Source organism: Xenopus laevis, chromosome 2L (assembly GCF_017654675.1).
Source record: "Xenopus laevis strain J_2021 chromosome 2L, Xenopus_laevis_v10.1, whole genome shotgun sequence".
Lineage (NCBI taxonomy): Eukaryota > Metazoa > Chordata > Amphibia > Anura > Pipidae > Xenopus > Xenopus laevis.
This window is the reverse complement of record NC_054373.1, coordinates 62,475,878-62,502,892: the sequence shown is the minus strand read 5'-3', so window position 1 is coordinate 62,502,892 and position 27,015 is coordinate 62,475,878. Positions and strand designations below refer to the sequence as shown.

The following is a 27,015-nucleotide window of genomic DNA, read 5'->3' as shown; positions in this document are numbered from 1 at the left end:
ACTCGAAAATTCTCAGCTAGTTCAGAGTTTAATTACAATCTAAACAGGCTAAATTTATTTCCCTTAAGTAAGATGATAAAAGCCTATTAGTGCGGTGACTCCTGGGGGGTGATCTTGTGGTTGTTCCAGTCCCTTGAAGAATGTTTTGGATATAGTGGTTTCTTGCAACAGTGAATTACCTCTTAAAATTTCTATGTCATACCAAGTTGTGTTTATGAAGGTGTGGGTGGATAGGTATCTGAGAGGAGAGGGAAGACTATTAATGTATGTGAGAAAGAATTTTTTAGCTTGTTGTTCTTTTTTGTCATGGCTTCCAGCCAGTCCATGTGAAACATGTGATGCGGTTTTTGTTTCGTAAGTGTGATTGATGGGGCTTCTGTTGAGAGCCGTTGATGTAGCATTGCCTTTTCGAGACGCTGCTGCCAGTCTAGCTGCCAAATGTTTGTCCCCTTTATTTAAATGTGGGTATTGTTGAACAGTGCTAAATAAAGCCTTTTTTAAACCGGAAATTCAGCTGTACTATTGCGAGAGAGCAAAATTGTGCTTTCTGCACTAGTGTTCCTGCCTCCCCTCCCGACAGGTAAGCCGGCGAGGGGGGGGGGCAGTGCCTCAGGTGACTCCTATGACAATATCGGTGCTGGACACTATGTATTTGTATGTTCTCCCTGTGTCTGTGTGGGTTTGTGATATGTGCAGGTGTGAATGACTTTAGATTGTAAGCTCCACTGGGGCATTGAATGATGTGCTGGCCAAATTTAAGGCTGTGTTTTATATAATAATATGGCATTTAAAATAAACCTGCAAGTTTTCATTTTCATTCAGACCTCAGGCATGAGTAAGTTTACATACAGTATAGTTTATTTGGACAGACATCTTCAAAGATATTAAGGAAACAGATTTTTTAAAAAATATGTGGACATATCTCATTATAATCCTCAAAATTCCATTACCAATAATTTACTTCCATTTCTTTTAGTGTAGCATTAAATAAAGTCCAGTGGTTTAACTATCATACAGCGGGGGCACAGGGAGTAAAGGGCCTAATGTCACTGGGTCTGCTGTACAGTGCAATTTGAATCCCTTTTTCCAGTCTCCTAGCGAGCACATGCACATGGGGGAGAGCTCATCCCATGAGAGAGTGGTTAAGGTTCCAGATGAAGATATGTTATGCCACTGTCTGCAACATGTTGATTTTTATTATGACTGAAGAATGGATGCCAAGGTTGCCATCAGTTGTTCATTTTAGGATGGACAAGGAGACAGTCAAGCATCACGGCCTAGGGTACAGCTATGGAAAAGGCACATGAAATGTTATGAACCAACACAGACTGACAAAAAAGATTCTTTACCATTATAGTGACCCTGCCTTGTGTCTATCTAGATGCAGCATAGATACAATAACAACAGTAAGATGCTTCTTTTTGAGACAAGGATGCTATACCATGTTAAAGAAAAAAAATACTGTGTGGCTTGCACAGTAATTCAGTTAGTTATCATTATTCAGAGAGGTCTAGACTTACTAATAGTAGATTATTTTGCATGTGTCTTAAATAGGCACTAATGTCCAAGAAAAGAATTTCTAAAAAATGATTTCTGTATATTTACTGCTTGCCATACCAATTTAGATATGCAGCCTTAAAGCAGTGACATAAAGATTCCCCACTAGCTCTTCAGATTTCTTTTCTACTGAGGCACTAACAAATACATTACATTCATATTACTGTCTATAAAACAACTTAAGTCCATAAACTAATGACTTTTACAATTCTAAATGGTTATGTTACTGTACATAGTTCATATTTTACTTTTAAATATTTTTTAGAAATGTTAGCAATGGCCTACATTGTGGGGCATCTATGGGGGCAGTTACCATAATCCTGGCTGCAGTAAGTTCATGCCCCTTAGTACTCATACAAGAAACACTTGCATCAGGGGTCTTGCTGTGCTCTGCACCTTGTACTGGATACAAGATAAAGTACAGGTTTCCTTTGGACCCTATGTCAGCTGTGCTCTCTAACTTGTGTGTCTTTATTGTCTTGATTTATGCACAAATTAGGGGATGGTATGGGGTAGGGACAGTATGGCGCAAGAGGTGGGACACCACATGCCTTCCCCACTTGCCTCTCATGCATATATTGCTACTGTACAGGCCAGGGTGCAAAGTAGCTGCTTAAACTGTTTATCTCACATTGCACCCTGCCCCACCAATAATTTTACAATAAAACATCCAGATTCATTATGTTCACTGCATAAAGGAGAAATTTTAAAAACATTATTTACCTATAATATATTAAAATACTGACAAACCCAGTAAAGAAATTCCCCATGCTTTAAAATACCCTGCACTTACTTATATGCACATACTTATACGCACATACAAATATATCTATATTTTTACAATAACATATATGCCCTTGGGCATAGGAGTGTAATTATTATTTCAACAATCATGTTGATTCTACATAAAATAAAGTCTTCCCACTATACTGTATATATAGTATAACTTACCAGTGCAAAAAATAAAGCGCACCAATTTGAAACTCCCTGCAACTCCAAATTGCAGTTTCCTTCCAAAAGAGACCACAAAGCAAATACACTACCTAAGTGTATTTAATAGGTGTTAAAAATTAGGTAATTTTTTTCTTCATTGCTTATACTCACAGGAAGCCATTGGGGTTGTCTCTTAATGAACCACTTCTGTTAGACAAAATTTGAACGTTAAATTATCTGAAAGAGAAGGAAAAGCAGATATATTATCCTAGCAAACACTTAGGGGCACATTTATCAAGGGTCGAATATCTAGGGTTAATTAACCCTCGAATTCGACCCTCGTAGTTAAATCTTTCGAATTTGAATATCGAATTAGAAGGATTTAGCGCAAATACTTCAATAGATCGAAGTAAAGATCGTTCGAATGAACGATAAAATCCTTCGAATCTTACGATTCAAACAATTTTAATCGATCGATCAAAGAATTTTTCTTCGATCACAAAAAGCTTAGAAAAGTGATGGGGAACGTCCCCATAGTCTAACATTGTACCTCGTTAGGTTTAAACTGCCGAAGTATGTAGTCTAAGTTTTTTTTAAAGAGACAGTACTTCGACTATCGAATGGTCGAATAGTCGAACGATTTTTAGTTTGAATCGTTCAAATCAAAGTCGAAGGTCGAAATAGCCTATTTGATGGTCGAAGTACCTAAAAAAATACTTCGAAATTTTTTATATTCGAATCCTTCACTCGAGCTTAGTAAATGTGCCCCTTAATAACTTACAGACACACACACACATTATTTTTCCACCCCACATTGCCTCTTTCTGACAGACTATCCCTGTGCCCTGTTAGCTGCTCCCCTCCCCCTTAATATCTGTCCATAAGGGAGGGGGACAGAAACAGAGGAGGTCAACAGAGAGGAGGGGAAAAAAAGAAAATGAATGGAGGTGGGAATCTAACTATGGATACCGGGACCCTCCACCACCACCCACAGCCTACTCTATAGTAGGGGGTTCATTATCAACTGTATAATTCACATATGATAGTATTTTTAAAAAATCCCTATACATTTTAAGTAATCTACCACTATCCTGCCAAATACTAGACCCAGAAAGTAATAAAGGTACTCACCAGATTGAAGGTGAAAACATTCACATCAAGCAAGGTGGCGCATCAATTGCTTGTCCTCCTTTACGCAATGCCGTCTCTCCTGCAGTCACTGGGAAAACCCACTGGAGCCGAATAGCCAAAAATGTGCCCGAGATTCGTAAAGATACCAGTGGTGTTTGTCCGTTTGATGATGTTATATTTCCCAACCATTTGAGGAGTCAGGAAGCAAATGTTGGAATCGAAAATTCAAGTTTTCAGAAAATTCGGATAAAAACCTTAATATCCAAATCGTAAAATGTTCGTAAAAAATGTATATCTTCATTTGCAAGTCTTGGGAACACTTGATAAACTGGCGCTCATTATGAATTCCCAATCTTGACTATTTATAAACTGACCCCTAAGATTAATTATCCTCCCTCTCACTTCAGCTGTGATCTCTGACTTTCTAAACTGTTAAAATAATACATTAGTTAATTCTTTTTCTCAGCAGCATCAAAGAATTGCAGAAATGAATGTCTGTTACTCTGTGACAGACTTTAGTAATGTTTAGGGCTCTTACAGACGAACGTTTTTACCTGCGCTCCCCTGCGTTCCGTTTTTCTGCGTTCAGCCGCAGGGGAGCGCAGGAATAGACGCATTACATTTTTTCCAATGGGGCTGTACTCACACAGGCGCGTGTAGGCGCCAAACGCAGGTTGAGACGCAACATGCTTCATTTTTCCTGCGTTTGGCGCCTACACGCGCCTCTGTGAGTACAGCCCCATTGGAAAAAATTTAATGTGTCTATTCCTGCGCTCCACTGCTGCTGAACGCAGAAAAACGGAACGCAGGTAAAAACGCTCGTCTGTAAGAGCCCTTAAGGAGAATGTTCAGTTTGAGCTCAAGCTGCTGCTACTGCTGCTCATCAATGTATCAACTAATTAGTGATGTGTGGGCCGGCCTGATACCCGCAGGTCAAGCAGGTTCGGCCAGATTGTAGCACACCATTTGTTGTTGACATTTGTTTTTCTCGGGCCGTACATCACTACAACTAATGTATCTGTCAGTGATTAGGTGTACTGAGCTGCTACTTGGAAAAATGAGACGCAATATAAAACAAATTCAAATGTTATTTAAATTGTAAGGGAATAAAAAATAGAAACTGATTGAAATAAGTTATTATTTGTGGTGTACTATTTAGAAACAATTCCCAGCAAATTCGCCAATTTACTAAAAGGCAAAGAAGACAATTCACTAGCGAAAAACCTCAGCGCTAGAGAGCTTTTGCGCCATTTCGCCGGCTAATTTTCGCTAAGGCAAATAAACGTTAATCTGCAAATTTATCAAAGTGTGAACTCTCTAATATGTTACCTGCAAACGGCTATTTCACCAGGTTCTACCTGGGGAATTGATAAGATGAAGCTACAGCCTCAACATTATAATGTCAGTGACATCATAACATAAAACATACTATAATCCATAAAAATCATAAAAAAGACAAAAGCTGGCATTTTTCATATTTTAATGTGGGATTATGTTTACAAGTTGTAACTGTTAAATGTATGGTATTTATACTTTTTTAACCATTTGAAGCACATGCTACATTTGTTTTAGGGTGGTCTTAGGAGAATCGAGGATCTCTTTTGTTTTTATTTGGATCCTTAGAAATTTTTAATAAGTGTCTACTTCCGGCAATTTCACCAATGTAAGTAATAAAGACATATATGACCTGTATGTACCCGCCATATTTAAATTGACGTAAGGGTAAGATGTTAACAAAGTTTCGCTGGGAAAAAAGTAATGCTTGAGAAAATTTGCTAGAAAACTATCACGCTGATGAATTTTCACTAGTGAAAATATGGCAGTTGTAGTTGTAGGGAATTAAACATCTGACATAGCATGCGCGAAGTATGGTGAATATTTCCGAAGAGAAAATTCAGACCTAAGTAAATTGCCCCAATACGTTTTTGAAGACAAATTGATTAGGTGGGGATTTGCTTTACATTATACTTTTAATCCTTATATCACAGATATGTTTAACTCATTATACCCATTAGATCATTTGCATTAATTTATTTCATTCAATAGCAATATAAATTGGTATGGTAGTGTGAGAATATATTAAAGAAAGAAAATCTTGATTAGCTGGGTGTAACACTGATGGATGTAACTTTATTTATATGCACTAAAACTACAGTATATACAGTAAGACTTGTTTGCCTGTGATTGGAATATGAATATAATGCAGTGATACTGTATACGATGTATGGGGGTTGCACTTACCAGGGAGTTGAATTTTTGTAATTTTTTGTACATAGGAAGAGCCATTTGCAAGGCTTAGGTTATTAGTATTAGGGAAAGATACACTGTAGATCTGTATAACTGTGTTTGATAGACGATTGTAGTTGATAAGCTTCTAAAAATGTCCAGGTGCCGTAAACCTCCAAGTAAGAAGACACCAGTATTTTTCCATGAAGAATATACTTTATTAACCACATCTTCTTTAAAAACTTGGTCAGAACTGCCGAACAACTTATCACCACTAAACTCCCATCACTGTGCGACACTGCCAGATGCAAAAAAAAAGAATTAAAACCATAATTAGCCAACCCAGGTCACCCAGGGCATGAACTATTTATCTGTTATAAGCCCAACTTTTCTCTAAGGCACAGAAGGCTTGAGAGCATAAAAACAAGAAGCAAGAGACGATTTCATAGCTTCTTGCCAGGAGCAATTAGACTAATCACCAATGAGCCAATTTGGAGCTGTAGGAAAACATTTTCATTACTGGCCTCTTCTAATGAACCCATTTTATCTATTCTTGTATATATTGTAAAATGTTACGTGTCTTATTTTCCTATGCTGCTCAAATAATCTCTATGTACTGTAGTGCAAATGGCAATTAATTTCTATTTGACTTGACTTAAAGCCATTTTCTTTGAAGTCCTAAAGCAATCAAAGAATAAGCTCTCAACCATGTTCCAGTTTTCCAAAAAAATATTTGGACCAGTATTAGGAAGTTAGAAAGAAAATCAAACCTGATCACATTGATTAAGCGGAGAATTTGGGCATAGCGTAGCATTGCAGAAGATGTAGACATTATTTTGATTATGGAAGCTGAACATACTCATTTTGATCCTGGCCTCAAGAGTTTTTCCATTCTCTTCTACCACTGACTCTACATCATTAGTGTATGCGCAGCTGTTAAGAAAAGCCAATAAATCATTATTTAAATGTTATAGTGGTAATCGTATAGACAAATGGAGCAGGCATTAGGTTCTTCATTGAAAAACATTTCCCAATTAAAACAAGTCTTATTCTTGGACAAAATTACCTTTTAGATTTGCACTGCTTTATTCCCTCATTTATTAATTAGCCGGGTAAGATAATTATTTGATAGGTGCAGTTCAAATCCTTTTATATCCTTTTACCTTGTGCACAAAATAAAGGCTTTTGGAGAGCACAAGTGGAATTATAGAGATATGTACTGTATATATTGCTACATTTTAATACATGTAATGCATTCAAGTTTTTTTTATGAAGTTGCCCCCCAGTTTGTCAGGATCAGTCTAAAATTTGTCTCACTATAATTCAGCATTGTTCTTATTACAAAACATTAGTAAAACTTCATAAGTCATAAGTGCTTACTTACCCACCACGCACTATATACACTCTGTTGACATCTAATGGTTCACTGGTTGGGGTGGCATAACACTCTTCCACCCTTAGAGAAAATGCAGTTCCATCAGCATTATAAACAAACAGTCCCAGGTAGATATAAGTTCCCACTTCCACTGTATCCTCTGCTTGTATTGGTGAAGTATAATCAGGATTTTTATATGCAGACATAGTCAGGGCAAAGGAACTTGTTCCATTTTCTGCAAGACTGTGAAGACTGGGGCAGATAAATGCTAATTTGATCACCAATTGTCATATCATACTGTTATGTAGAATAGCCTTAACCTAAACAATGTCAATAACTCTATACAAACAATGATCATTTCCTCTGACCTCCAAATCGTCATGATATCTTGTGTAGCTTATTCAGTTTCATACCACAGTGCATTGGCTACAAAATGGGCTGATATTGTGTCATAAAGCATTAGAAATTAGGGTTACCAGATAACTTGAAAATTCATGGACATATCTAGTAAAATTCATATAAAGTGCAACAAGCATATATACCTTGTTATAAAGAAGAATGGCTTGTGTCAAAAAAAAGTTCCCACTGCAGGAGAACTAGAAACTAAGCTTGGATAGAGGGTATAGCTTGTTCCTGACAGCAATTGAAGGTCAAAGTAACATTTGAGCAACTCAAGAACAATATGACAAATGGAATAATTTACAGACACCCCCTGAAGATGCTATCATATGCACAGGCCCTCCGATGCCTATACAGAGAAAATAGTCTTACATGTGCCATCCACATATCCAACTAACCATAAAACAGAAGCACATCTGTTGCTGAGAATCAGATGCAATTGTGCTGGAAAAAAAAAAAAAGAGTCTGAATGGTGTCACTTCTAGTGGTCAAAATGATGTCTGTGTCTGTGTGTGACTTTTTAGAAGAAGCTAGCTGCACCAGTTAACCTAACCTGCATCAATAGGCACAACTTCACTTAATGTAGAGCAACTATGTGAAAATGCAAAGAGTGCCCTTTGATGCCAGTAATGAATGAGATTTTTTGCACAACTGCCTCCAGCCAAATTATTGACCCCATAACAGCACTTGTGGTTGTAAATGGCCCCCAGTGCCTTTCTTTTTCTGACAGTGCTCTGAACAAGCACATAAGACTTATTATTAAAGGTAATTTCTGTTTTGTTGTAAGCTGGTACCAGTAGTTGTGCAGTGGATTAGATAGGGAGTACAATGTTTAGTTAGCCTTCTGGTGTAGGAGTAGGATTCATTTTCTGTTTTGTTTTTGTTTCTATTCACTACTGTGGCCTATCAGCCCTAGGGAGCCTATTTACTTAGCTTAGTGAAGGAATAGAAGAAAAAATACTTTGAATTTCGAATGGTCGAATTTGGCTACTTCGACCATCGAATAGGCTACTTCGACCTTCGACTACGACTTCGACTTTGAATTGAACGATTCGAACTAAAAATCGTTTGACTATTTGACCATTCGATAGTCGAAGTACTGTCTCTTTAAAAAATACTTCGACCCGCTAGTTCGCCACCTAAAACCTACCGAGGCCAATGTTAGCCTATGGGGAAGGTCCACATAGGCTTCCTAACAATTTTCTGATTGAAGGAAAATCCTTCGATCGATGGATTAAAATCCTTCGAATCGTTCGATCGTAGGAAATGCGCTAAATCCTTCGCCTTCGATATTCGAAGTCGAAGGATTTACATTCGGCAGTCGAATATCGAGGGTTAGTTAACCCTCAATATTCAACCCTATGTAAATTTGCCCCCTAATGTCTGGTTCCTACATTAACATATGTCACAATATGTATATATTTTATTTTCATAAAATCTAAAACAGCAAGTTCCTGGGGTAGAGTTTACTAAACCACAGGGGGAGCAAATTAGGTTAACTTTGATGAGAATGCCTATTTGCTATGGCATGCCAAAATACTGCTGGAAGCCTATTCTGAAGAAGAATTAGGGTGAGATTTGGGGTGAAAAATGTTTTGCTGCCCTTAATATTCGTGGAAGTATGACTGAAAGATGTTTTTTATAGGCATTTATAGTCTTGTTAGGAGGGGCACCTGACTAAATACTGGATCTCAAATGGTGTCTACAACAGAAAAGAGATAATCAATAACGTAAAGATTTGCAATAATTTCTTTCTGTTTGCTCTCTGCTATGCCTCACTGGAAAAATTAGCCAATTGCATGGTTTAGGTTGCTTTGTCCAATGTATTTTTATAAAGATGTATTAGTTCAGCCAGTGCTGGACACTGAATAAAGGAGCCTAGAATGGCCCTATCTGACATAGTTAGCACTGTTTAAGGTATAGCAAATAACTACAGGATTTTATAGAGATCCCAGCACACAACTCGATGGAGATGGCCTTTGCCTCCATGTTGCAAACATATCTTTAAAATGTTGGCAAAAGAGAACTCATATAAAATTAGGTGGAATGTTGGGGCATGTATAAACACAATGCCATCACTACTTATATCCAAGGAAGTCAGACAGTAAAAAGCTGCTCACTGAAAGAGATTGATCGTCTGTTGTTCATTAGCACTATTTGCAGTGATATTACCATGCTCGCATACCAAAAGCCTCCCCAAAGCTATGGCCAACTCTTCCTCATGTTAAGGCTATAGTCACACTGGGCTATTTTTCAGCCGTTTCCATAGCCTGCTCATGTGTCTGCACTAACAGGCACTGTATTGGCATTGTTTGCTGACACACAGAGTGGATTTCTGCTTGGAAACCTGTGAGAATGCATTTTCGCACCAAATTGAGGCTAATGCAATGCCTGTTAGTGAAGACACATAAGTGGGCTGAGAAGAGTTGACCTGTGTGGCTATAGCCTAAAAGTTAAGAATCAACATTGCACTCGGGGGGAATTAAAGTTTTATGTGCAGTCAAATTCTTTATTACTCACCTTTCTACTGGCTTGATGCCATAAATAAGGCTTGTCTGTATTGTCAGGTTGTAACTACAGGTAACATTAAAGAGCATGGGTTTCACTGTAATAACACTTTTATTCTGAATTCCAATATAAAGACTGTTTTTATAGTATACTTTGGAGGAGTCAAACTGCAAAAGAAAGAAAGTGGTATAAAATTTGTCAGGAATGCAACATAGAATAATTATTACAGTTGCTTATTCTTACAATTATCCTTAAAATTAAAGATCGCCCAAATGTTTTCACAGGATAAGCCATAACATAATGTTTTCTCTTTGATCCAAATCTGTCCCAAGGTGTCCATTGCATGATGTGACAGTACAGAAAGGAACCTCTCAATGAAATCATAGATATGACAATGGAATCACTGATTCTGTTGGACAGTGGTAATTAGTTCCATAGCACACCCAAACACTAAACAACAGATTAACAAGATTAACAAAATAATTATTACCATCATTGTGTTACCGCACCATCCTGACTGCACTTTGAGCTGCATGCTTTCCACACGATTGTTGTTGATGATTTCCGAGTAATGAATGTTGCAGCTGTCAGTCTCATTGAGTAGGTGTATGTTGGTGTAATCATAGCCAAGGTAGGTCAGCAAACACTGACTAACAGAGATGACCATTATATTGGATTGACAGGACAGTGATGGGCTGAAGTCTGCAATTGCTAATAATATATAATCAAAAGTGACATATTACACAGCATTTTACATAAAAAGTTCATCATTCACATCAGTCCCTGCAAAAGTGGCGTACAAGTTTCCAATGACACTATTAGGTATAATTTTGTCTGGTTAGCACTACAAGGCAGGACTTCTTGCCCCTAGAACAGCATCATGGGCTTCTGTATAAGACACAGTTATGTGTGAGAATCCTATTTCTTATTTATAGGACTCTCTTAGGCCCTGGTCACACAGAGCGTTGGCTCTGCTGCTCTCTGCCTGCATTTCTGGCCAGGCACAGGTTTGGCCTGAGTCCAGGTACACAGAAAAGGAGCAGAGATCGGCCTGAAAGAAAGACGAAAGCAGCCATTTTTGGGCTAATCTCTTCTCTGTGGACCTGTGCTCAGGCCAAAGCTGTGCCTGTCAGCAAATCTGCTTCTCTCTGCCTGCCTAAGAAATGCAGGTGGAGAGCAATGGAGCCAACGCTCTGTGTGACCAGGGCCTTACCCCCATATGTAATAAAAGTTTGCCCAGGTATAGAAACCAATAAGATGTTTGCTTTTAAACAGGTGATCAATACAGTAAATGCTACATGTGGACTGGCTATGGGTCACTGCAAATGTTGTGCCTTTTATTACACAGTCACATTAATATCTAAATGTCCCACGTCTAATTGACATCAATACAGCGCACGGATATTCACAGCTCACACTATTGGCACTAAGTTCTCAGTATGTTTACACTGATTGATGACATTGTTGCAGTCTTTTCATTTATGTGTAATTTCTTTATATACGGTATGCAAAAAAATAGCAATTAGCTTTGAATGCAAGGGGGTGGGTGTTATTTTGCTGGAAGTGGGAACATATTCCATTGAGACATCTAGTTCTCATTTAATGGGGAATTGTTCAAATGAAAGTTATTTTCCCTCTAGTCTAAAGTGGGGACATCTGGTACGGTGATCCTCTTTATTGGAAAAATATTTGTCTCTAATGTTCTCTAATGTACTTATAAAGAGTTATCATGTCACAAGCGTCTTTTTTTCCAGAGAAAACAACCTCAACCATAACAGTCTACCCTCATAATTTAAGTCTTCCATCCCTCTAACCAGTTCAGTTGCACGTCTCTGCACTGTCTCAAGGTTATTTACATCCCTCTTAAAGGAAAACTATACCCCCAAACAATGTAGGTCTCTATTAAAAGATACTGAGTAAAACAGCTCATGTGTAAAACCCTGCTTCATGTAAATGAACCATTATCATAATAATATACTTTTTTACTAGTATGTGCCATTGGGTAATCATAAATAGAAAATTGCCATTTTAAAAAATAAGGGCCGCCCCCTGAGATCGTAAGATTCACCGTGTACACATACAAACCACATGTAAGGTCACATGAGCCAATTAACAGACAGAGTTCTGCTTTTTGCTTCCTCACTTCTTTCTGTTACAGTTAGAGTCGTAGTATTTCTGGTCAGGTGATCTCTGAGGCAGCACAGATAGAGTCACGAAATGGTGGTTCAAGGCAAGAGATGTAAAAGGGCAATATTTATGTAAATATATATTCCAGTTTGGTAAGATTCTTTAATATGTCATTCAATTTATATAAACTATCTGTTGCTTAAGTATTCATTTTTATGGGTATAGTTTTCCTTTAAGGACTGGAGCCCAAAACCTTTTTTTTAATGCAAGACAGCACTTTATTTGATTTAGTTGCCACAGAATGACACTGCCTGGAATTAATTGTTAATTACAAAAACTCAATTAAGGAAGCCCCCAACACACTGTCATTTAGGAGCAGATTTATTAAAGTTTGAATGGCAAATTAGAATTTTTGAATTTTGTTATGTCAAAGCGCAAAAATTTGAATTTAAAAGAACCAACTCGATTGTAAATTTGAATGTGAGATTTATCACACCTCGACCATGGAAACAGTTCTAATTGAACATTTGCCACCTAAAAACTGCCAAGTTCATTTACAAGTCAATGGCAGAGGTCCGTTGAACCATTTGAATATGTTAATTGCCTTCCTGACATTCAAGTTTTTTTTCAGAGAAAAACTTGATTCAAATTAGATTCAAATAGAATTCTTGGGTCAGGACTATTTGATCAAATATGAGATGTTCACGTTTTTTCATAAATAACCTCCCATTAGAGTTTTGAGTACATTCAAATTTGTTAGAGTAAAAAAAAATTCACATCAATTCGAAATTCGACCTTTGACAAATAACCCCCTAAGTGTATAACTTGCATTTACGTTATTTTTGCCTTGCATTTTTCAACATTGAACCTAATTTTCCAGTTTGCTGCCCAGTTTTCCAATTTAGTCAAATCACTCTGCAAAGTGGCAGCATCCTGCATGGAACCTATAGTTCTGCACAATTTAGTATCGTTAGCAAAAATAAAAACAGTACTTTCTATGCCTACATCCAGGTCATTAATGAACAAGTTGAAAAGCAAGGGACCTAGTACAGATCGTGCCGTACTCCACTAACAACAAACTGGTCCAATTATAAAATGTTCCATTTACCACCACTCTTTGCAATCTATCTTTTATCCAGTTCTCTATCCAAGTACAAATACTTTGTTCCAGGCCAACATTCCTTAATTTAATCAGTAACCTTCTATGTGGTACTGTATCAAATGCTTTAGCAAAGTCTAAGTAGGTTATATCCACTCAGGGGTGTAACTACAGAGGAAGCAGACCATGTTGCTGCAGGGGAGCCCAGGAGGTACAGGGGCCCCATGAGGGCCTACATATATAAGGACAACCTCTGGATATGTGGGGGCCCTAAAATGAATTTTCTGTGGGGCCCAGTAACATTTAGTTATGCCACTGCATCCACTGCTATCCCACAGTCAAGGTCCCTGCTCACCTTCTCATATAAATACATTTTTAGTCTGGCAAGATCTATAAGCAAAAAACCATGCTGGCACAAACTCATAGTATTATATATCATATTATATCCCTTAATACCCCTTCAAAAAGCTTTCCTACCACTGACCCGAGTCCGAGTCCACACTCGCAGCCTCCCCTCTATTTATAGGCCCATGCCACCCTGCTCCGCAGATGACATCATAAAAGGGGCAAGCAGGCACCTATAAAAACAGAAGCTGGAAGCAGGAAGCTGGCAGTGTAAGGTTGTGGGAGGGGAGAGAACACAACCCGCAAATGTAGTGCTGTAGTGTCGGCCCTAAACCTCTCGACCCGCACAACAGACTTGTATATTTATTAAGCAACATTTTTGTTCTGTGTTTAACCCTGTGAAAAGCCTTTCTCAGTTAATATGTTGCAGAGATGCCCCTAAGTCATACTAGTACATTCATTTGTATAAAATCAGGATCCTCTAGGCACTGATATAAAGGCGTCATTTGTGATGTGCAAACTTCTTGCACTTTGTACCCTGCCCTCCAAACATTCCCCTAATGAACACAGCTCTGCTTGAGATTGGCAGGCAGAGGGAGGCATGTAGGCATCACCTCTCATGTTTTTTTTAACGTCTGTATTTTTGACCTGAAGATAAAGTTCCAGCTCTGGGACAGAAGCTTAAACTTATAATATGGTAATTTAAAACACAGTTCGATATATTTTGTGTGTTTAAAGTCCAGGCAAGGAGCGTGAGTTAACCCTATGAGAAAGATAAAAAGAGAAGAGACTTACTTTTGCCAGAATAAGCTGAATTATTACAGACACAAGTTGCTACATTATTAACACTGGCACATATTTCATCACTGAGACATGGGGGGTCACACATTACTTCATCTATAAGAGAAATATAATTGAGATGTGAATGAAACAATGTTAGTATACAGTTTCATTAATAACTAATAGATATGAGGTGTAAATAACATATCACTTACCACTGCAGCATGATAGACTGGGATCCCAGAAATAGCCAGAGGGGCAGCATTGAGAGACATATATAAAATCACAAGCAGTGGGCATGCAGGTTTTTGTCTCATCCGAAGCACATGAACATCCAATATCTTCATTACAGAACCCATTGCAGCTTGGATCTGTACACATAATAGTATCTGTTCCATCTGCAGGAAAACCATTCAGTCAAGCACCCAATGAGAAACATTTAGCAATTAATCACAGAGCATCAGCAAACTGAAACATTCTGCATAGGTGTTGTTGTATTTTACAGAATAAGATGATTAAAAGAATTTATGCATAAATAAAAACTTTCTTCTACTGTTCTAAAATATGGCTGGTGCTTACTTAACAGCAGACATGGACACTCCCCATATTTACAATACATATATTGATGTTTCTATGATTTAATCCCTCTCACCTGGTCTAATGTGCACCCAAAACTTACCCGCTCCATTGAAATTAAAGGAATCATCACAGAGTGATGCGTTGGATAAAAATTATTTTATGGGGGTTTCTAAAAACTCCCATCAACTCCCATACACTCAAAATTCGGGAAAAAAATTACCAATCGAAATTTATTTAAAAAAATCAAAATTTTTTTCTATCCGGGTGAATATGATCAACCTACAAACTCAAATCGAATCAGATCAAATTTGATTCGAGTTTTTAAAAATAAAAAAAAACTAGATTTTCAAAAGTCCACCAAATGTCTTCGAATTGGTTGTAGAAGGTCCACCATAGGCTTAAAGACCAATTCAGCAGGTTTAGATGGCGAATAGTCGAATTCGAATTCAAGACAGTACATGATGAAGTTCAAAATTCAAAATTTTTTTTAAACTCGAATCGAATTTGGACTATTCCCTAGTCGAATTACACTAATATAAACTCGAAATTCGAATTTAAAAATTCAAATTTTCAATTTGACCCTTGATAAATCTGCCCCTAAATGTGACAGGAAATCTAAATGTGATCAGATAAGAGTGAATAGAAGTTTCAAGGGCGATAAGAATATTTGCATTTGATATTCAGCCCAGAGTGAGCAGCAGAGGAAGAGCAGGATACATTTCAAGATATTAGCAGTACACAATCAGTGCGCACATAGCAAATTTGGACACCAAAATGCAAACTCACAGCATGTGCCTGCACTTGGGCTGACACAATGGTTCCAGGAGAAGGCAAGGAGGAAAGCTGATGCCAGTATAGGGGCTGATTCTCAGCCTGAATTTTTCAGCAGGCCAAGATTCAGCCCCATGTAGCATCAGCTATTTTGGAAAAAGTAATGTAAATTGCAACAGTGCAATGCACCTTATATGTTTCACATTATAGGTATATAAAATCATAGGTATACAACACAATACCCCACTCAGGCATTTATCAGAGGACATGTAGGTACAGCTGGCCTCTTGTATCATGAAAAATCCACACATTCATTTGATGAGGAAGGTTTATTTATTTTTATATTAGGGTAGATGGAGCAATGAAATGAACAGTAGTTTTATTATGGAGTGGTTAGTGTTATACAATTGTAAGACATCTAAGTAAAGACAAGGTCAGTCTGGGCTGCTGAGACACCAGGTAAAAAGAATGTGAGCCCCCGGACCCAGACTCCCTGCCTGCACGGGGCCGCATTTCCCCCTGATTTCCCCACCTTGGCCCTGATTGAGAGAAAAGGTAGGGGGGTTGTGACTGGGGCAGGGGGGCTTGGAGGAAGGGGGCTGTGTTGGAATCCCTAGTGGGTCTTGGACTCTGGGTCAGACTGGGCCAGCGGGATATCAGGTAAAAACCTGGTGGGCCCCGGCCCTTGTAGATACAGAATGTTGTTAGACCAGAACTGAAGAATTCACTGGCACTGGCAATATAGGGAAATTGAAAGAAAGCTGTATCCCAAACTATTCTCCATGCATTCAACATCTAAGATTGACATTTGCATATAACATATTTTTTACTTAATTTGTTGACAAGAAACACAACAAAGTTATAAAATCAAGGGGAAAAAAGTGTACTTACTGTAGCAAGCTGCCCCTAAAAGGGAACAAAACAAGATACATCATTTAGTTGGATTATCCTTATTCCGAATATGTTATTTTCTTTTGCACTATAATTATTAGGGTCATTTACCAATGCAAAATGCAAGTGCACCCAAGCTAAAATGGACAACAAGGCTGTGCTTGATACTTGTGTCCAAACACGTTCCTTGTTCTTTTGAATACATTTTAGCAGAATTAGCAGAGAGACTTTTTTCTTGTTTCTCTGCAACAGACAATAATATTCCTAAATTTGCTTCTAATAATTAGATTTATGTTGAGAAAGTCTTAACAATTGTTACAGGGAATGTTCGCCTTTAAATTAACTTTTAGTATGATGTAGAGAGTGATATTCTGAGATAATTTGCAACTGATTTTCATTTTTTATTATTTGTGCTTTTTGAGTTACTGTATTTAGCTTTTTATTCAGCAATTCTCCAGTTTGTAATTTCAGCAATCTGGTTGCTAGGGTGCAAATTACCCCTAGCAGCCATGCACTGGTTTGAATAAGAGACTGGGATATGAATTAGAGAGGCCCTGAATAGAAAGTTAGTTTTAAAATGGCATCAGTGACCCCCATTTGAAAGCTGGAAAGAGTCAGAAGAAGAAGGCAAAGAATTCAGAAACTATATTGAAGAAAAAATAAAGACCAATTGAAACGTTGCTCAGTATTGGCCATTCTATGATATACTAAAAGTTAAGGTGAGTCACCATGGTCCCAATTGTATACAGACATGTTCCTGCAGCTCTCCCTGCTGCACCTTTCAACAATTTGGAAGTATAATTCCATCACCTTTTCACTTCTCTTACCTGCGTGTTTTAGCAGAACAGCTAGCACAATTAGACAGATATATTTCATTTTGGTTCGTTTATGTAGGTACTTCTGTCTTCAAATCACAGATGTTATAAATCTCAAGAAATATACAAAGTTCTTATTGCGGATTGGGAGGCAGCTTTGCAAACTGAGGCTTTTATAGAGGGTGGAAATGGGGAGTGGCTACTTATCACTGAAGAGGATTGGGCAATAACTGGGGACGAGTCATTTGTTAATGTCCCTGTATATCCAGTACCTGAACATAGGGGATATTTGCAGTAAACTTCAGGACCTCATTATGTCTCAGTAATGTAAAAATGTTACTCTATTGACACTGGAATGTTGCTGTACAGCTAAAAAGATACTTTCCCCCAAAGGTCATTCCATGGAGGAGGCACTTTGTTTTTTAAATACCAGTCTGTTCCTGAGACTGTGAACAATAATAATTTTGTCCTTAGAATTTTTATATGTGACACCATGAGCCAAGTAACATCTACTTCTAAATCTAGCATTCGGAAAAGAAGCACACAGTGCTGTAGAGTTGGATAAAGAGTTATGAAAAACAACCCAAGGAGTCTTGCACTTCAATCTAAAGGAAAGATACTATAATACATTAACTATAGGGAATATATATATATATAGGGATATATAATATACAGGGAATAATTAAGATCCTATAGTAAAATATAAGGATATTGGTAGTCTCCAAGGAACTTTGAGTTCCTTTCTACAGGTTATTTAACTTCAGAAGCATGGCACTTATATTTTTAATAAAACACAAACTTCAGTGAGTCATGTGATATGTTTCATATCTAATCATAATGGATGATATCACTAAACAATATTTATAAGCATATATTCAGTGTTGTTTGAAATACTTTCAGCAATTAGCTTTGACTGGTCTTATACAGTTAAATGAATGAAACCAGTGTTTGATTAGTAAATTTAAAAGGTTTATTTATCTCTATGTTACCTTTTAGTATGATAAATCAATTTTTGTTAATTACTAAATTTGCAGTTTGTCTACGTTTTTTATAGGTTTTATTGTTTGCCTTGTTGTTCTGCCTCTTTTGAGCTTTTGAATCGAGGTCACTTTCCCTGGCAGCTAGAAAAGTTGTTACTTTTGATTACTTATCTCTCTATGCAGGACCTCTCTCAATCATATTCCAATCTCCCATTTAAACTGCCTTATTGCTTAGGTAAATTGCACTCTAACCACTAGATAGCTCTTTAAATTCTTAATCAGAGAGCTTCTAAATAAAGAAAATACACAAACATTTAAAATGAAGACCAATTGCAAATTATCTCAGAATATAATTGTCTACTAAATTTTATTTAAAGGGGAACTTCCCCTCTATGATCTCTGCATCACTGATGCTTAGGATGCTTAGAAAATAAGAAACTTTTGTATATCAGAGGGATTTTTGATTTCATTAGGGACCTGCCAGTTCTCTTCTGCCTACCACCCTCCATCCAAGGAGGCTACTGAATGGGTTAATCAAGCAGTGGAGCAATATTTAAGAAGACATTTTTGTTGACTGATCTGAATTACTCCCATAGCTGGAATTTTCCCATAATAGTGCTTTTGATGTCATTATTTCTTTGTATGTATAGACATTACATTTTGTACTTCCCATAGATGTCCCTGTAACCCACATATAGAACATTTCTAAAACACTGCTTAGCTGATAAAATACACAAACCTTTGCCTTAGCAGTACATTGGTGACCAAATATGTCGGTGTATCAACATCATTCAGCTCAGGGTCCCCTATCCTAATCTGGATCCAGATTAGAATAGTCTTCTCCCTATCATTGGTCTTCTCCCTATCATTGAAGTTAAATGAAAACTAATGCCATTACATTTTATTTATTGGTTTTAGAGAAAGCGAGTTTAGTCGTAGTTTCAAAAACATCAAAAACCACTAAAATGAGACTGTTAATTTATAGGCCTCCTCATGTCCTGAAAATATTCATATGGATGAGTGCAGAGAATTTCTTATATCTATATGAATTTTGTGGGCAGACCTTCATTACACCCTTGCCTAAAGGTTTAAAATTGATTAGTGGAGCACAACTTTGCATTTTGGCTATAGCTTATGAGAAACTGGCCGCTATTTACATAGGGGTATATTTATCAAAGAGTGAAGTTAATAGTGAAGTTCCGCCACTCTCCATTCATTTCTATGGGATTTTTATAGGCGTATTTATCAAAGGGTGAACTTTCACTTTCACCATTTGATAAATACTCCTTTCAAAATCCCATAGAAATGAATTGAGAGCTGCGGAATTTCACTCTAGTGGCGGAACTTCACTCTTTGATAAGTTTACCCCATAGACTTCAATCCATCCCCAAAGTGCACGGTACTGAGTGTGCCAGAATAGTTTTATGCAAAATAACTTTTGCCAGACAAATTTAAAAGCTTTGAGATTTTATAGTGTAAGAAACAACAAAAAAAAATACATTTATAGATTAAAACAACAGCACAATACCTATTCTATGTTAAAAAATTGTCTTCCTTAAAGGGGTTGTTCACCTTCAATCACCTTGGGGCCGATTCACTAAGCTCGAGTGAAGGATTCGAATGAAAAATACTTCGAATTTCAAAGTATTTTTTGGGTACTTCGACCATCGAATTGGTTAAATTCGTTCGAATTCGAACGATTCGAACGATTCGAAGTAAAAATCGTTCGACTATTCGACCATTCGATAGTCAAAGTACTTTCCCTTTAAAAAAAACTTCGACCCCCTACTTCGGCAGATAAAACCTACCGAAGTCAATGTTAGCCTATGGGGAAGGTCCCCATAGGCTTGCTAAACTTTTTTGATCGAAGGATTTTCCTTCGATCGTTGGATTAAAATCCTTCGAAACGTTCGATTCGAAGGATTTAATCGTTCGATCGAACGAAAAATCCTTCGATCGATCGAACGAACGTTTAGCGCTAAATCCTTCGACTTCGATATTCGAAGTCGAAGGATTTCAATTCAAGGGTCGAATTTCGAAGTATTTTTAACTTCGAAATTCGACCCTTAGTGAATCTGCCCCTTAGTTGTTTTTAGACTTTTTCAATTAATTTCTATTTTCTATGTGTGACCGTTTTTCTAATATTGAAGTGCAATTTTTAACCTTCTAAACAGCTCTGGGAGGGTGGTCACTGACCCTGTAAACTGTTCTAAATTGGTATATTTAGTTGAAACATTTCTTATCTTTGTCCTTGCTGAGCAGAGCCCCTTAGTTTCATTACAAGCAGCTGTTAGAATTGATATAATAGTTGCTAATACTCCAGAGATGCTGCTGAAAAATGTATCAACTAAATGTTGCAAAATTGTAACAGTTTATAATCTGCACCTGAATTACTGAGCTGCCAGATTTATATGCCAGAGACAGGGACATTAATGTTAAAAAACTGTAAAAAAAGGTAGAAAAGTCTTTATTCCGGTGAACAATCTGAAAACAATTGAACTGAAAAAAGTGTTTGGAAGGTGAACAACCCCTTTAAAATTACCCTGTAGAAAAGCACTGTTTATTTAATGTTTTTTAATTAGACATTAGGGGGCAGATGTATTAAGGGTTGAATATCGAGGGTTAATTAACCCTCGATATTCGACTGCTGAATTAAAATCCTTCGAATATCGAATTCGAAGGATTTTGCGCAATTCGTTCGATCGAGTGATTAAACGATTAAATCCTTCGAATCGAACGATTTGAAGGAATAATCGTTCGATCGAACGATTAAATCCTTCGAATCGAACGATTCGAAGGATTTTAATCCATCGATCGAAGGATTATCCTTCGATCAGAAAAAACTTGGAAAGCCTATGGGGACCTTCCCCACATGGACTTCGGTAGCTTTTAGGTGGCGAACTAGGGGGTCGAAGTTTTTTCTTAAAGAGACAGTACTTCGACTATCGAATGGTCGAATAGTCGAACGATTTTTAGTTCGAATCATTTGATTCGAAGTTGTAGTCGAAGGTCGAAGTAGCCAATTCGATGGTCGAAGTAGCCAAAAAAACACTTCGAAATTCAAAGTATTTTTTATTCTAGATCATTATTTAAATGATTGTATTATTCTTTTACCTTTTGCACAAAACAAAGGATTTTGGAATTACAGAGTTATGTAATGTTTATATTGCTACATTTGAATATATGTGTATGGTTTAATATGATCTAATCAAGTTGCCCACTCACAAACTCTAAGGGGCACATATACTTAGGGTCGAATATCGAGGGTTAATTAACCCTCGATATTCGACTGTCGAAGTTCGAAGGTCGAAGTCGAAGGATTTACCAAAATCGTTCGATCGAACGATCAAAGGAAAAATCGTTCGATCGAACGATTAAATCCTTTGAATCGAACGATTTGAAGGATTTTAATCCATCAATCGAACGATTTTCCTTCGATCAAAAATTTATTAGAAAACCTATGGGGACCTCCCCCATAGGCTAATATTGATGTCCGGTAGGTTTTAGTTGGCGAAGTAGGGAGTCGAAGTTTTTTTCAAAGAGGCAGTACTTCGACTATCGAATCGTCGAATAGTCGAACGATTTTTAGTTCGAATCGTTCGATTCGAAGTTGAAGTCGTAGTCGAAGGAGCCAATTCGATGGTCGAAGTAGCCAAAAAAACGTTCGAAATTCGAAGTATTTTTTCTTCTATTTATTCACTCGAGCTAAGTAAATGTGCCCCGTAAACTACAAATGTCATCACATTTATTAAAAGTAATTAAGTATGAATGGAAAATTATTCAACAACTTTTAATGGCAAATTTTTGTATTAGTGGTTTTTGTGGTTTTAACACTTTATAAAATCTTGAATTTATAGAGCTTTTTTAAAAAAATAGAAAACCCACAATGCATGGACAAAAAAAATCTAAATTTGATCGTTAGTAAAAAATTAGCTCAAAATGTGCTTTTAATAGTTTCACCCAGATTACAATTCAGTATATTATTGTTACAGAACATTATTTAACACAGTACTTATTTATCACACACAATATACACTCTGTTGACATCTAATGGGTCAATGCTAACCATATTAAAAGACTGTAAACATATAGCAACTAGAAGATAAGAAGAGGCAACACTTTAGTATATTATGCAGTGTCCTATACTGTACTTGTATTTTATGAGTAAGTACCTATGGTTACAGAGGTGTAACTAGATGTTACTGAGTCCTACAGAAAATTCAAAAACATTGGTAGGTTCATGTGACGGGAGAGTCACGTGATAGGTGAGAGCAGCTTTGAGGAAAGCTCAGAGAACGGTGCGAAACACATGTACAGCAAGAGGGAACTGTTTGCAGAGAACTTCTATTGACACTGCACATATCCTCTTGTTTAAATTAACATATTTAGCTTTGGAGGAAACCTAACTTCGAACTTGATGATATTCAAGCAGTATATTTACAGTCTGAGGGGACATAAGTTACTCTTCCCATATTATATGCTACTGGTTGGGAAGTACTTGTGGCCACCAATATTATTTTATTTTAGGTTGGCGTGAATATTTAAGGGGACATTTTTTATATTTTAATTATGTACTAATAACTTGTGATTTTTATCTACTCTATATAAATTTATGGTAGAGTGAGTGACCGCACAGGGGATCAAGTAGCCTGGATAGTCTAAAAAAAGGTGGGGGCTACAGTAAATATCTGAGTACTGCAAGGATGGCCTTTTTTCTTTATAGATTCTTATGAGATTTTATATTAGCCACAGTTATGTGTAAGAATTGTATTACACACAGAGCGTGCATTAATATGGAGATACAGAGTTATAGGGGCAGATTTATCAAGGGTCGAATTTCAAAGTGAAAAAAAACTTTTTATAAAAAAATCCTTCGACTTCTCAAAACTTAGCCAAATACTGGCTATAGGTTCTAGGAGGTCCCCATAAGCTAACATAGCAATTTGGCAGGTGCCCCCTTAGTGATCCTTGCAACAGGGGCTGTAATAAATAACCCCCAATGATCTGTGCTGCAAATATTTGGGCACATACAAATATTGCATACAAACATTTTGCGTTGGCTGAATCACAAAACCACTCCTGAATTTGGTGCCTTCCATATTTATGGACTGTTTCCAGTTTAACAACATAATTACTTAACTGTTTGTCGATTACATATCTGTATATTTATTTTTATAAGACTATGCTATAAACAAAAAGCAAATTTGAAATTCTGTATGTTAGACTTAAGGGAATTTTCCAGCTCTGGGACAAAAAAGAAACTGACACTCATTCATGCTCATTCACAATACAGTTCATAGTCCAGACATAGAGCCCTGTAAGATAAAATAAGAAGAGACTTACTCTTACTGGAATAGGTTGAAACACAAGTTGCCACTTAACCAACACTGGCACAATTTTCATCACTGAGACATGGGGGTCAGAAGTTACTTCATCTTTCAGAGAAATATAATAGACCTGAATGAAACGGTACAAAATTTCTGTAATACCCGGTATAAACTGAACTTATTTCACCAGCCTAAAGTTTCAGCTTCTTAATAGCAGCAATGATCCATGTGTTGATCCCTGAGCTCAGTAAGTGACAGCAGCACAGAGCATGTGCAGTAAATCAGCACAAAAGAAGATGGGGAGCTACTGTGTCATCTATGGAGACACAGATCTATATTGCTTAATGGCTGTGGTTGCCTTGGGCTGGTATAGAAGCCCAAAACACAATTTACAACATTACTAGCCTACTTCATTAGTTAAGCTTTAGTTCTGCTTTAAACAAGCAAATGCTGCTTTTGTTGCTGATGCATATTTTACTATTTGTTTCCACTTACTATACTTCCTGAACAGTAATGGTCCTGTCTATATGTATGTTATTAAATATCAATAAAAAAGTTACCATGAAAAAAAAACAAGCAAATGCTGACTTCTAGTGGTGAAAATTATCAGAACATATTGAGAGATAACTCAGTGCTATTTGTGGTAATTAATCATTTTATGAAATCAGTTTGGCACACATGTAGCTAAATAAACACTTTATATAAACTTGTGTGTTATCCTTGATAAAGGTCCCCAGAGTGGGACTGAAATATTGGAATCACAGTGAGATGGTGAAATAAAGATTTTGTATTCACAGATATTGGAGTGCTGGTCCCCCTATTTGTTATAAGCAATTTTTTGACTGAGCAACCATAAATCCACAATATCTGAGTGTGAACTTCATATTCACATATTTTTATTGTATAATATCAATCTCTGATTGGCTGTATTTTAGAACCCCTTGAAATTCAGCAGCTAGCATGTGTCTTGATTGCAGGTGATTTATGGGCTGCCCCTACAATGCTTAACTGTTGGGGTAAAAGGTGGTTTAACCCTCACATATATACATATTTGTCCAGACCACCAGGGAGTAAAACAGCCATGGTCGCTGATTGTGATTAAGGGAGAGAAAGGAAAGTTGTAGAAATGATCATATGTATCTCAAAACAGGTATAGGTATGGGACCCATTATCCATGTTTGGAACCTGGAGTTTTTTGCATAAGGGGTCTTTCTGTAATTTAGATCTCCATACCCAAAGTCTAGTACAAAAAAATCCTTTAAATAATAAATAAACCTAATAGGATTGTTTTGCTTAAAATAGAGATTAATAATATGTTAGATGGGATCAATAGGATCAAGGTACTGTTTTATTATTACAGAGGGAAAAAAAGCATTTTCACAAATTTGAATTAGTTTATTAAAATGGATTTTATAGGAGATGGTTGTAATCCAGAGCTTTCTAGAGCTTTAGTGCTAAATACCTATAGATGCATTTAAATTACTTTAGATCCCCTTAAATTAAAAAATATTTTTGTGGATAACAGACTATTTAACTACAATGTCAGACAGTGACTCCTTAAGCAAATTAAGGAAACTCCAGAAAAAAAATAACTTTAGCTTTTTGAAAAGTAAACATAATTTCAAGCAATTTTGCAATATACATCAATTAAAAAATATGCAGATTTTTCAAATCAATTCCCCAAGCCTAGCCCCTGCTCTCCTGCTGATCTGTCGGACTACTTTGCTGAGCTGCCTGACTACTGTTACTTTGTATCAGCAGCTGGCTGCTAATACAAAGTAACAGCTGGCTGCTGTTACTTTGTATCAGCAGCCAGCTGTCCTCAGCCTGCATCCTCCAAATCCCACAATTCCCTGCACACGTGCATTGCGTGCGCAATGCATTATGGGCTATGTTGTTCCTGCACGCTGTCTGTAAGCTGTGGAGAAGTTGTTAAAATTTGTAACATCAGTGTTTAGTCCCTCCTTCCCTGCCAGAATTTCAAATGATGCAGAAAGAGAAGAACTGAATTTCAGTATAGCAAAGGGCATTTATTCATACTTTTTGAAGAAACAGGTAACTGTGATGGGTATATTAAGGGTTTCTGTGTCATGTGGGCCTCTTTAAAAAATTTGGGTTTGGAACCCGGAGTTCCCCTTTAAATAAAGTCTCATATAAAAATGGCATTAACGCAAGGGATAAAAACATAATTTTGCCTTCCTGGTAAGGCCTAACCTAGAATATGCAGTGCAGTTTTGGGGCCCACTCCTTAAGAGGGATATAAATGAGCTTGGAGAGCATGCACATGTGCAGAAAATGTGCTGGGGGGGGGTTGATTATTGTTTACAAGCACGCTAGAGGATATTATAGACTGATAGCAAGGGATATTTTGACAACTTGAGCAAGAACCGGAAGCTGTTTAGTATTGGCACAGTGTGATTATTTTGCTCAACCACTGCTGTGTAAAACACAGGTAAACACAGGTACTAAACTGAGCAGTTTTTATTTTCCAACAAGTAAAAGCAATTGATAACTGGGTGCTACTGGCAAATGCACTTGATTAAATTAGCACTTTGGTAAATCAGGGCTAGTGTGTGCAACAATGTTAAGTGGTAAAGCTTGTAAGAGTGTAGCTGTGAATAAAAGGTCATCTGTCAGCCTTGTATAAACCTCTCTAAAGTAAGTACAAATATCAAGTATCAAATACAAGTATCAAATTTACTAACATCCATGGTGAATAAATACATATTGTTTAGCCCTGCCATAAACCTTTCACTCACAGCCAATTTCCCCAAAGCTTTGAATCTAATGCCATAGTATTTTTGATATATTATTGTCATGCTGGGCAACAGATGAGTGGCTGGCAGGTGGAAGCCTAAGTGCTTGGTAACATGGTGACTCCATGTTTGGTGTTAGAAGAACCGGAATACTGAAATGTGCTTAGGATGTGGTTTAATAGGAAACTTGAACAGATGACACAGAAGTGGCAGAAGATAAATTAGAACAGAGAATACAATCTAAAGATAAGTCCGTATAGAAAACCAGAGGTCGGGGGGCAGGCTGCAAGATGATGCAAGTTCGTGTAAACAGGCAAGAGGTCTTCTGTGGGCGGAAGGCAATACAAGGCAGTGGAACAGGTCAAGGGTCAAAACCAGGAGATCAGATAAATTGGGTAGCAGGAACATGGGACTGA

General features: G+C 37.2%; 1 protein-coding gene and 1 long non-coding RNA gene across 2 annotated transcripts; both read right to left on the bottom strand.

Moving 5' to 3' along the window:
• Positions 1 to 836: 836 nt before the first annotated feature.
• On the bottom strand, positions 837 to 4,188 carry LOC108708111. The gene is made up of 3 exons (XR_001934389.2): positions 3,622 to 4,188; positions 2,662 to 2,727; positions 837 to 1,288 (listed from the first exon to the last, which is right to left on the bottom strand). It is a non-coding gene; the product is annotated as an uncharacterized LOC108708111 (long non-coding RNA).
• A 976-nt stretch (positions 4,189 to 5,164) lies between these two features.
• On the bottom strand, positions 5,165 to 17,670 carry LOC108708110 (pancreatic secretory granule membrane major glycoprotein GP2). Its single transcript, XM_018246457.2, has 9 exons — positions 17,549 to 17,670; positions 16,722 to 16,736; positions 14,696 to 14,878; positions 14,496 to 14,597; positions 10,620 to 10,840; positions 10,142 to 10,296; positions 7,232 to 7,474; positions 6,618 to 6,780; positions 5,165 to 6,145 (listed from the first exon to the last, which is right to left on the bottom strand). Exons 1-9 carry the CDS (start codon positions 17,595 to 17,597, stop codon positions 6,122 to 6,124), a joined length of 1,155 nt encoding a protein of 384 aa, XP_018101946.1. The 5' UTR covers positions 17,598 to 17,670; the 3' UTR covers positions 5,165 to 6,121.
• Positions 17,671 to 27,015: the final 9,345 nt, after the last annotated feature.

Coding starts and splice junctions, on each gene's coding strand:
- LOC108708110 (XM_018246457.2), bottom strand. CDS start 17,597: ATGAAATATATCTGTCTAATTGTGCTAGCTGTTCTGCTAAAACACGCA. Junction 14,598..14,695: donor CAGTCTATCATGCTGCAGTG/GTAAGTGATATG, acceptor TTTCTCTTATAG/ATGAAGTAATGTGTGACCCC. Junction 10,841..14,495: donor TTCAGCTTATTCTGGCAAAA/GTAAGTCTCTTC, acceptor ATATATTATTAG/CAATTGCAGACTTCAGCCCA.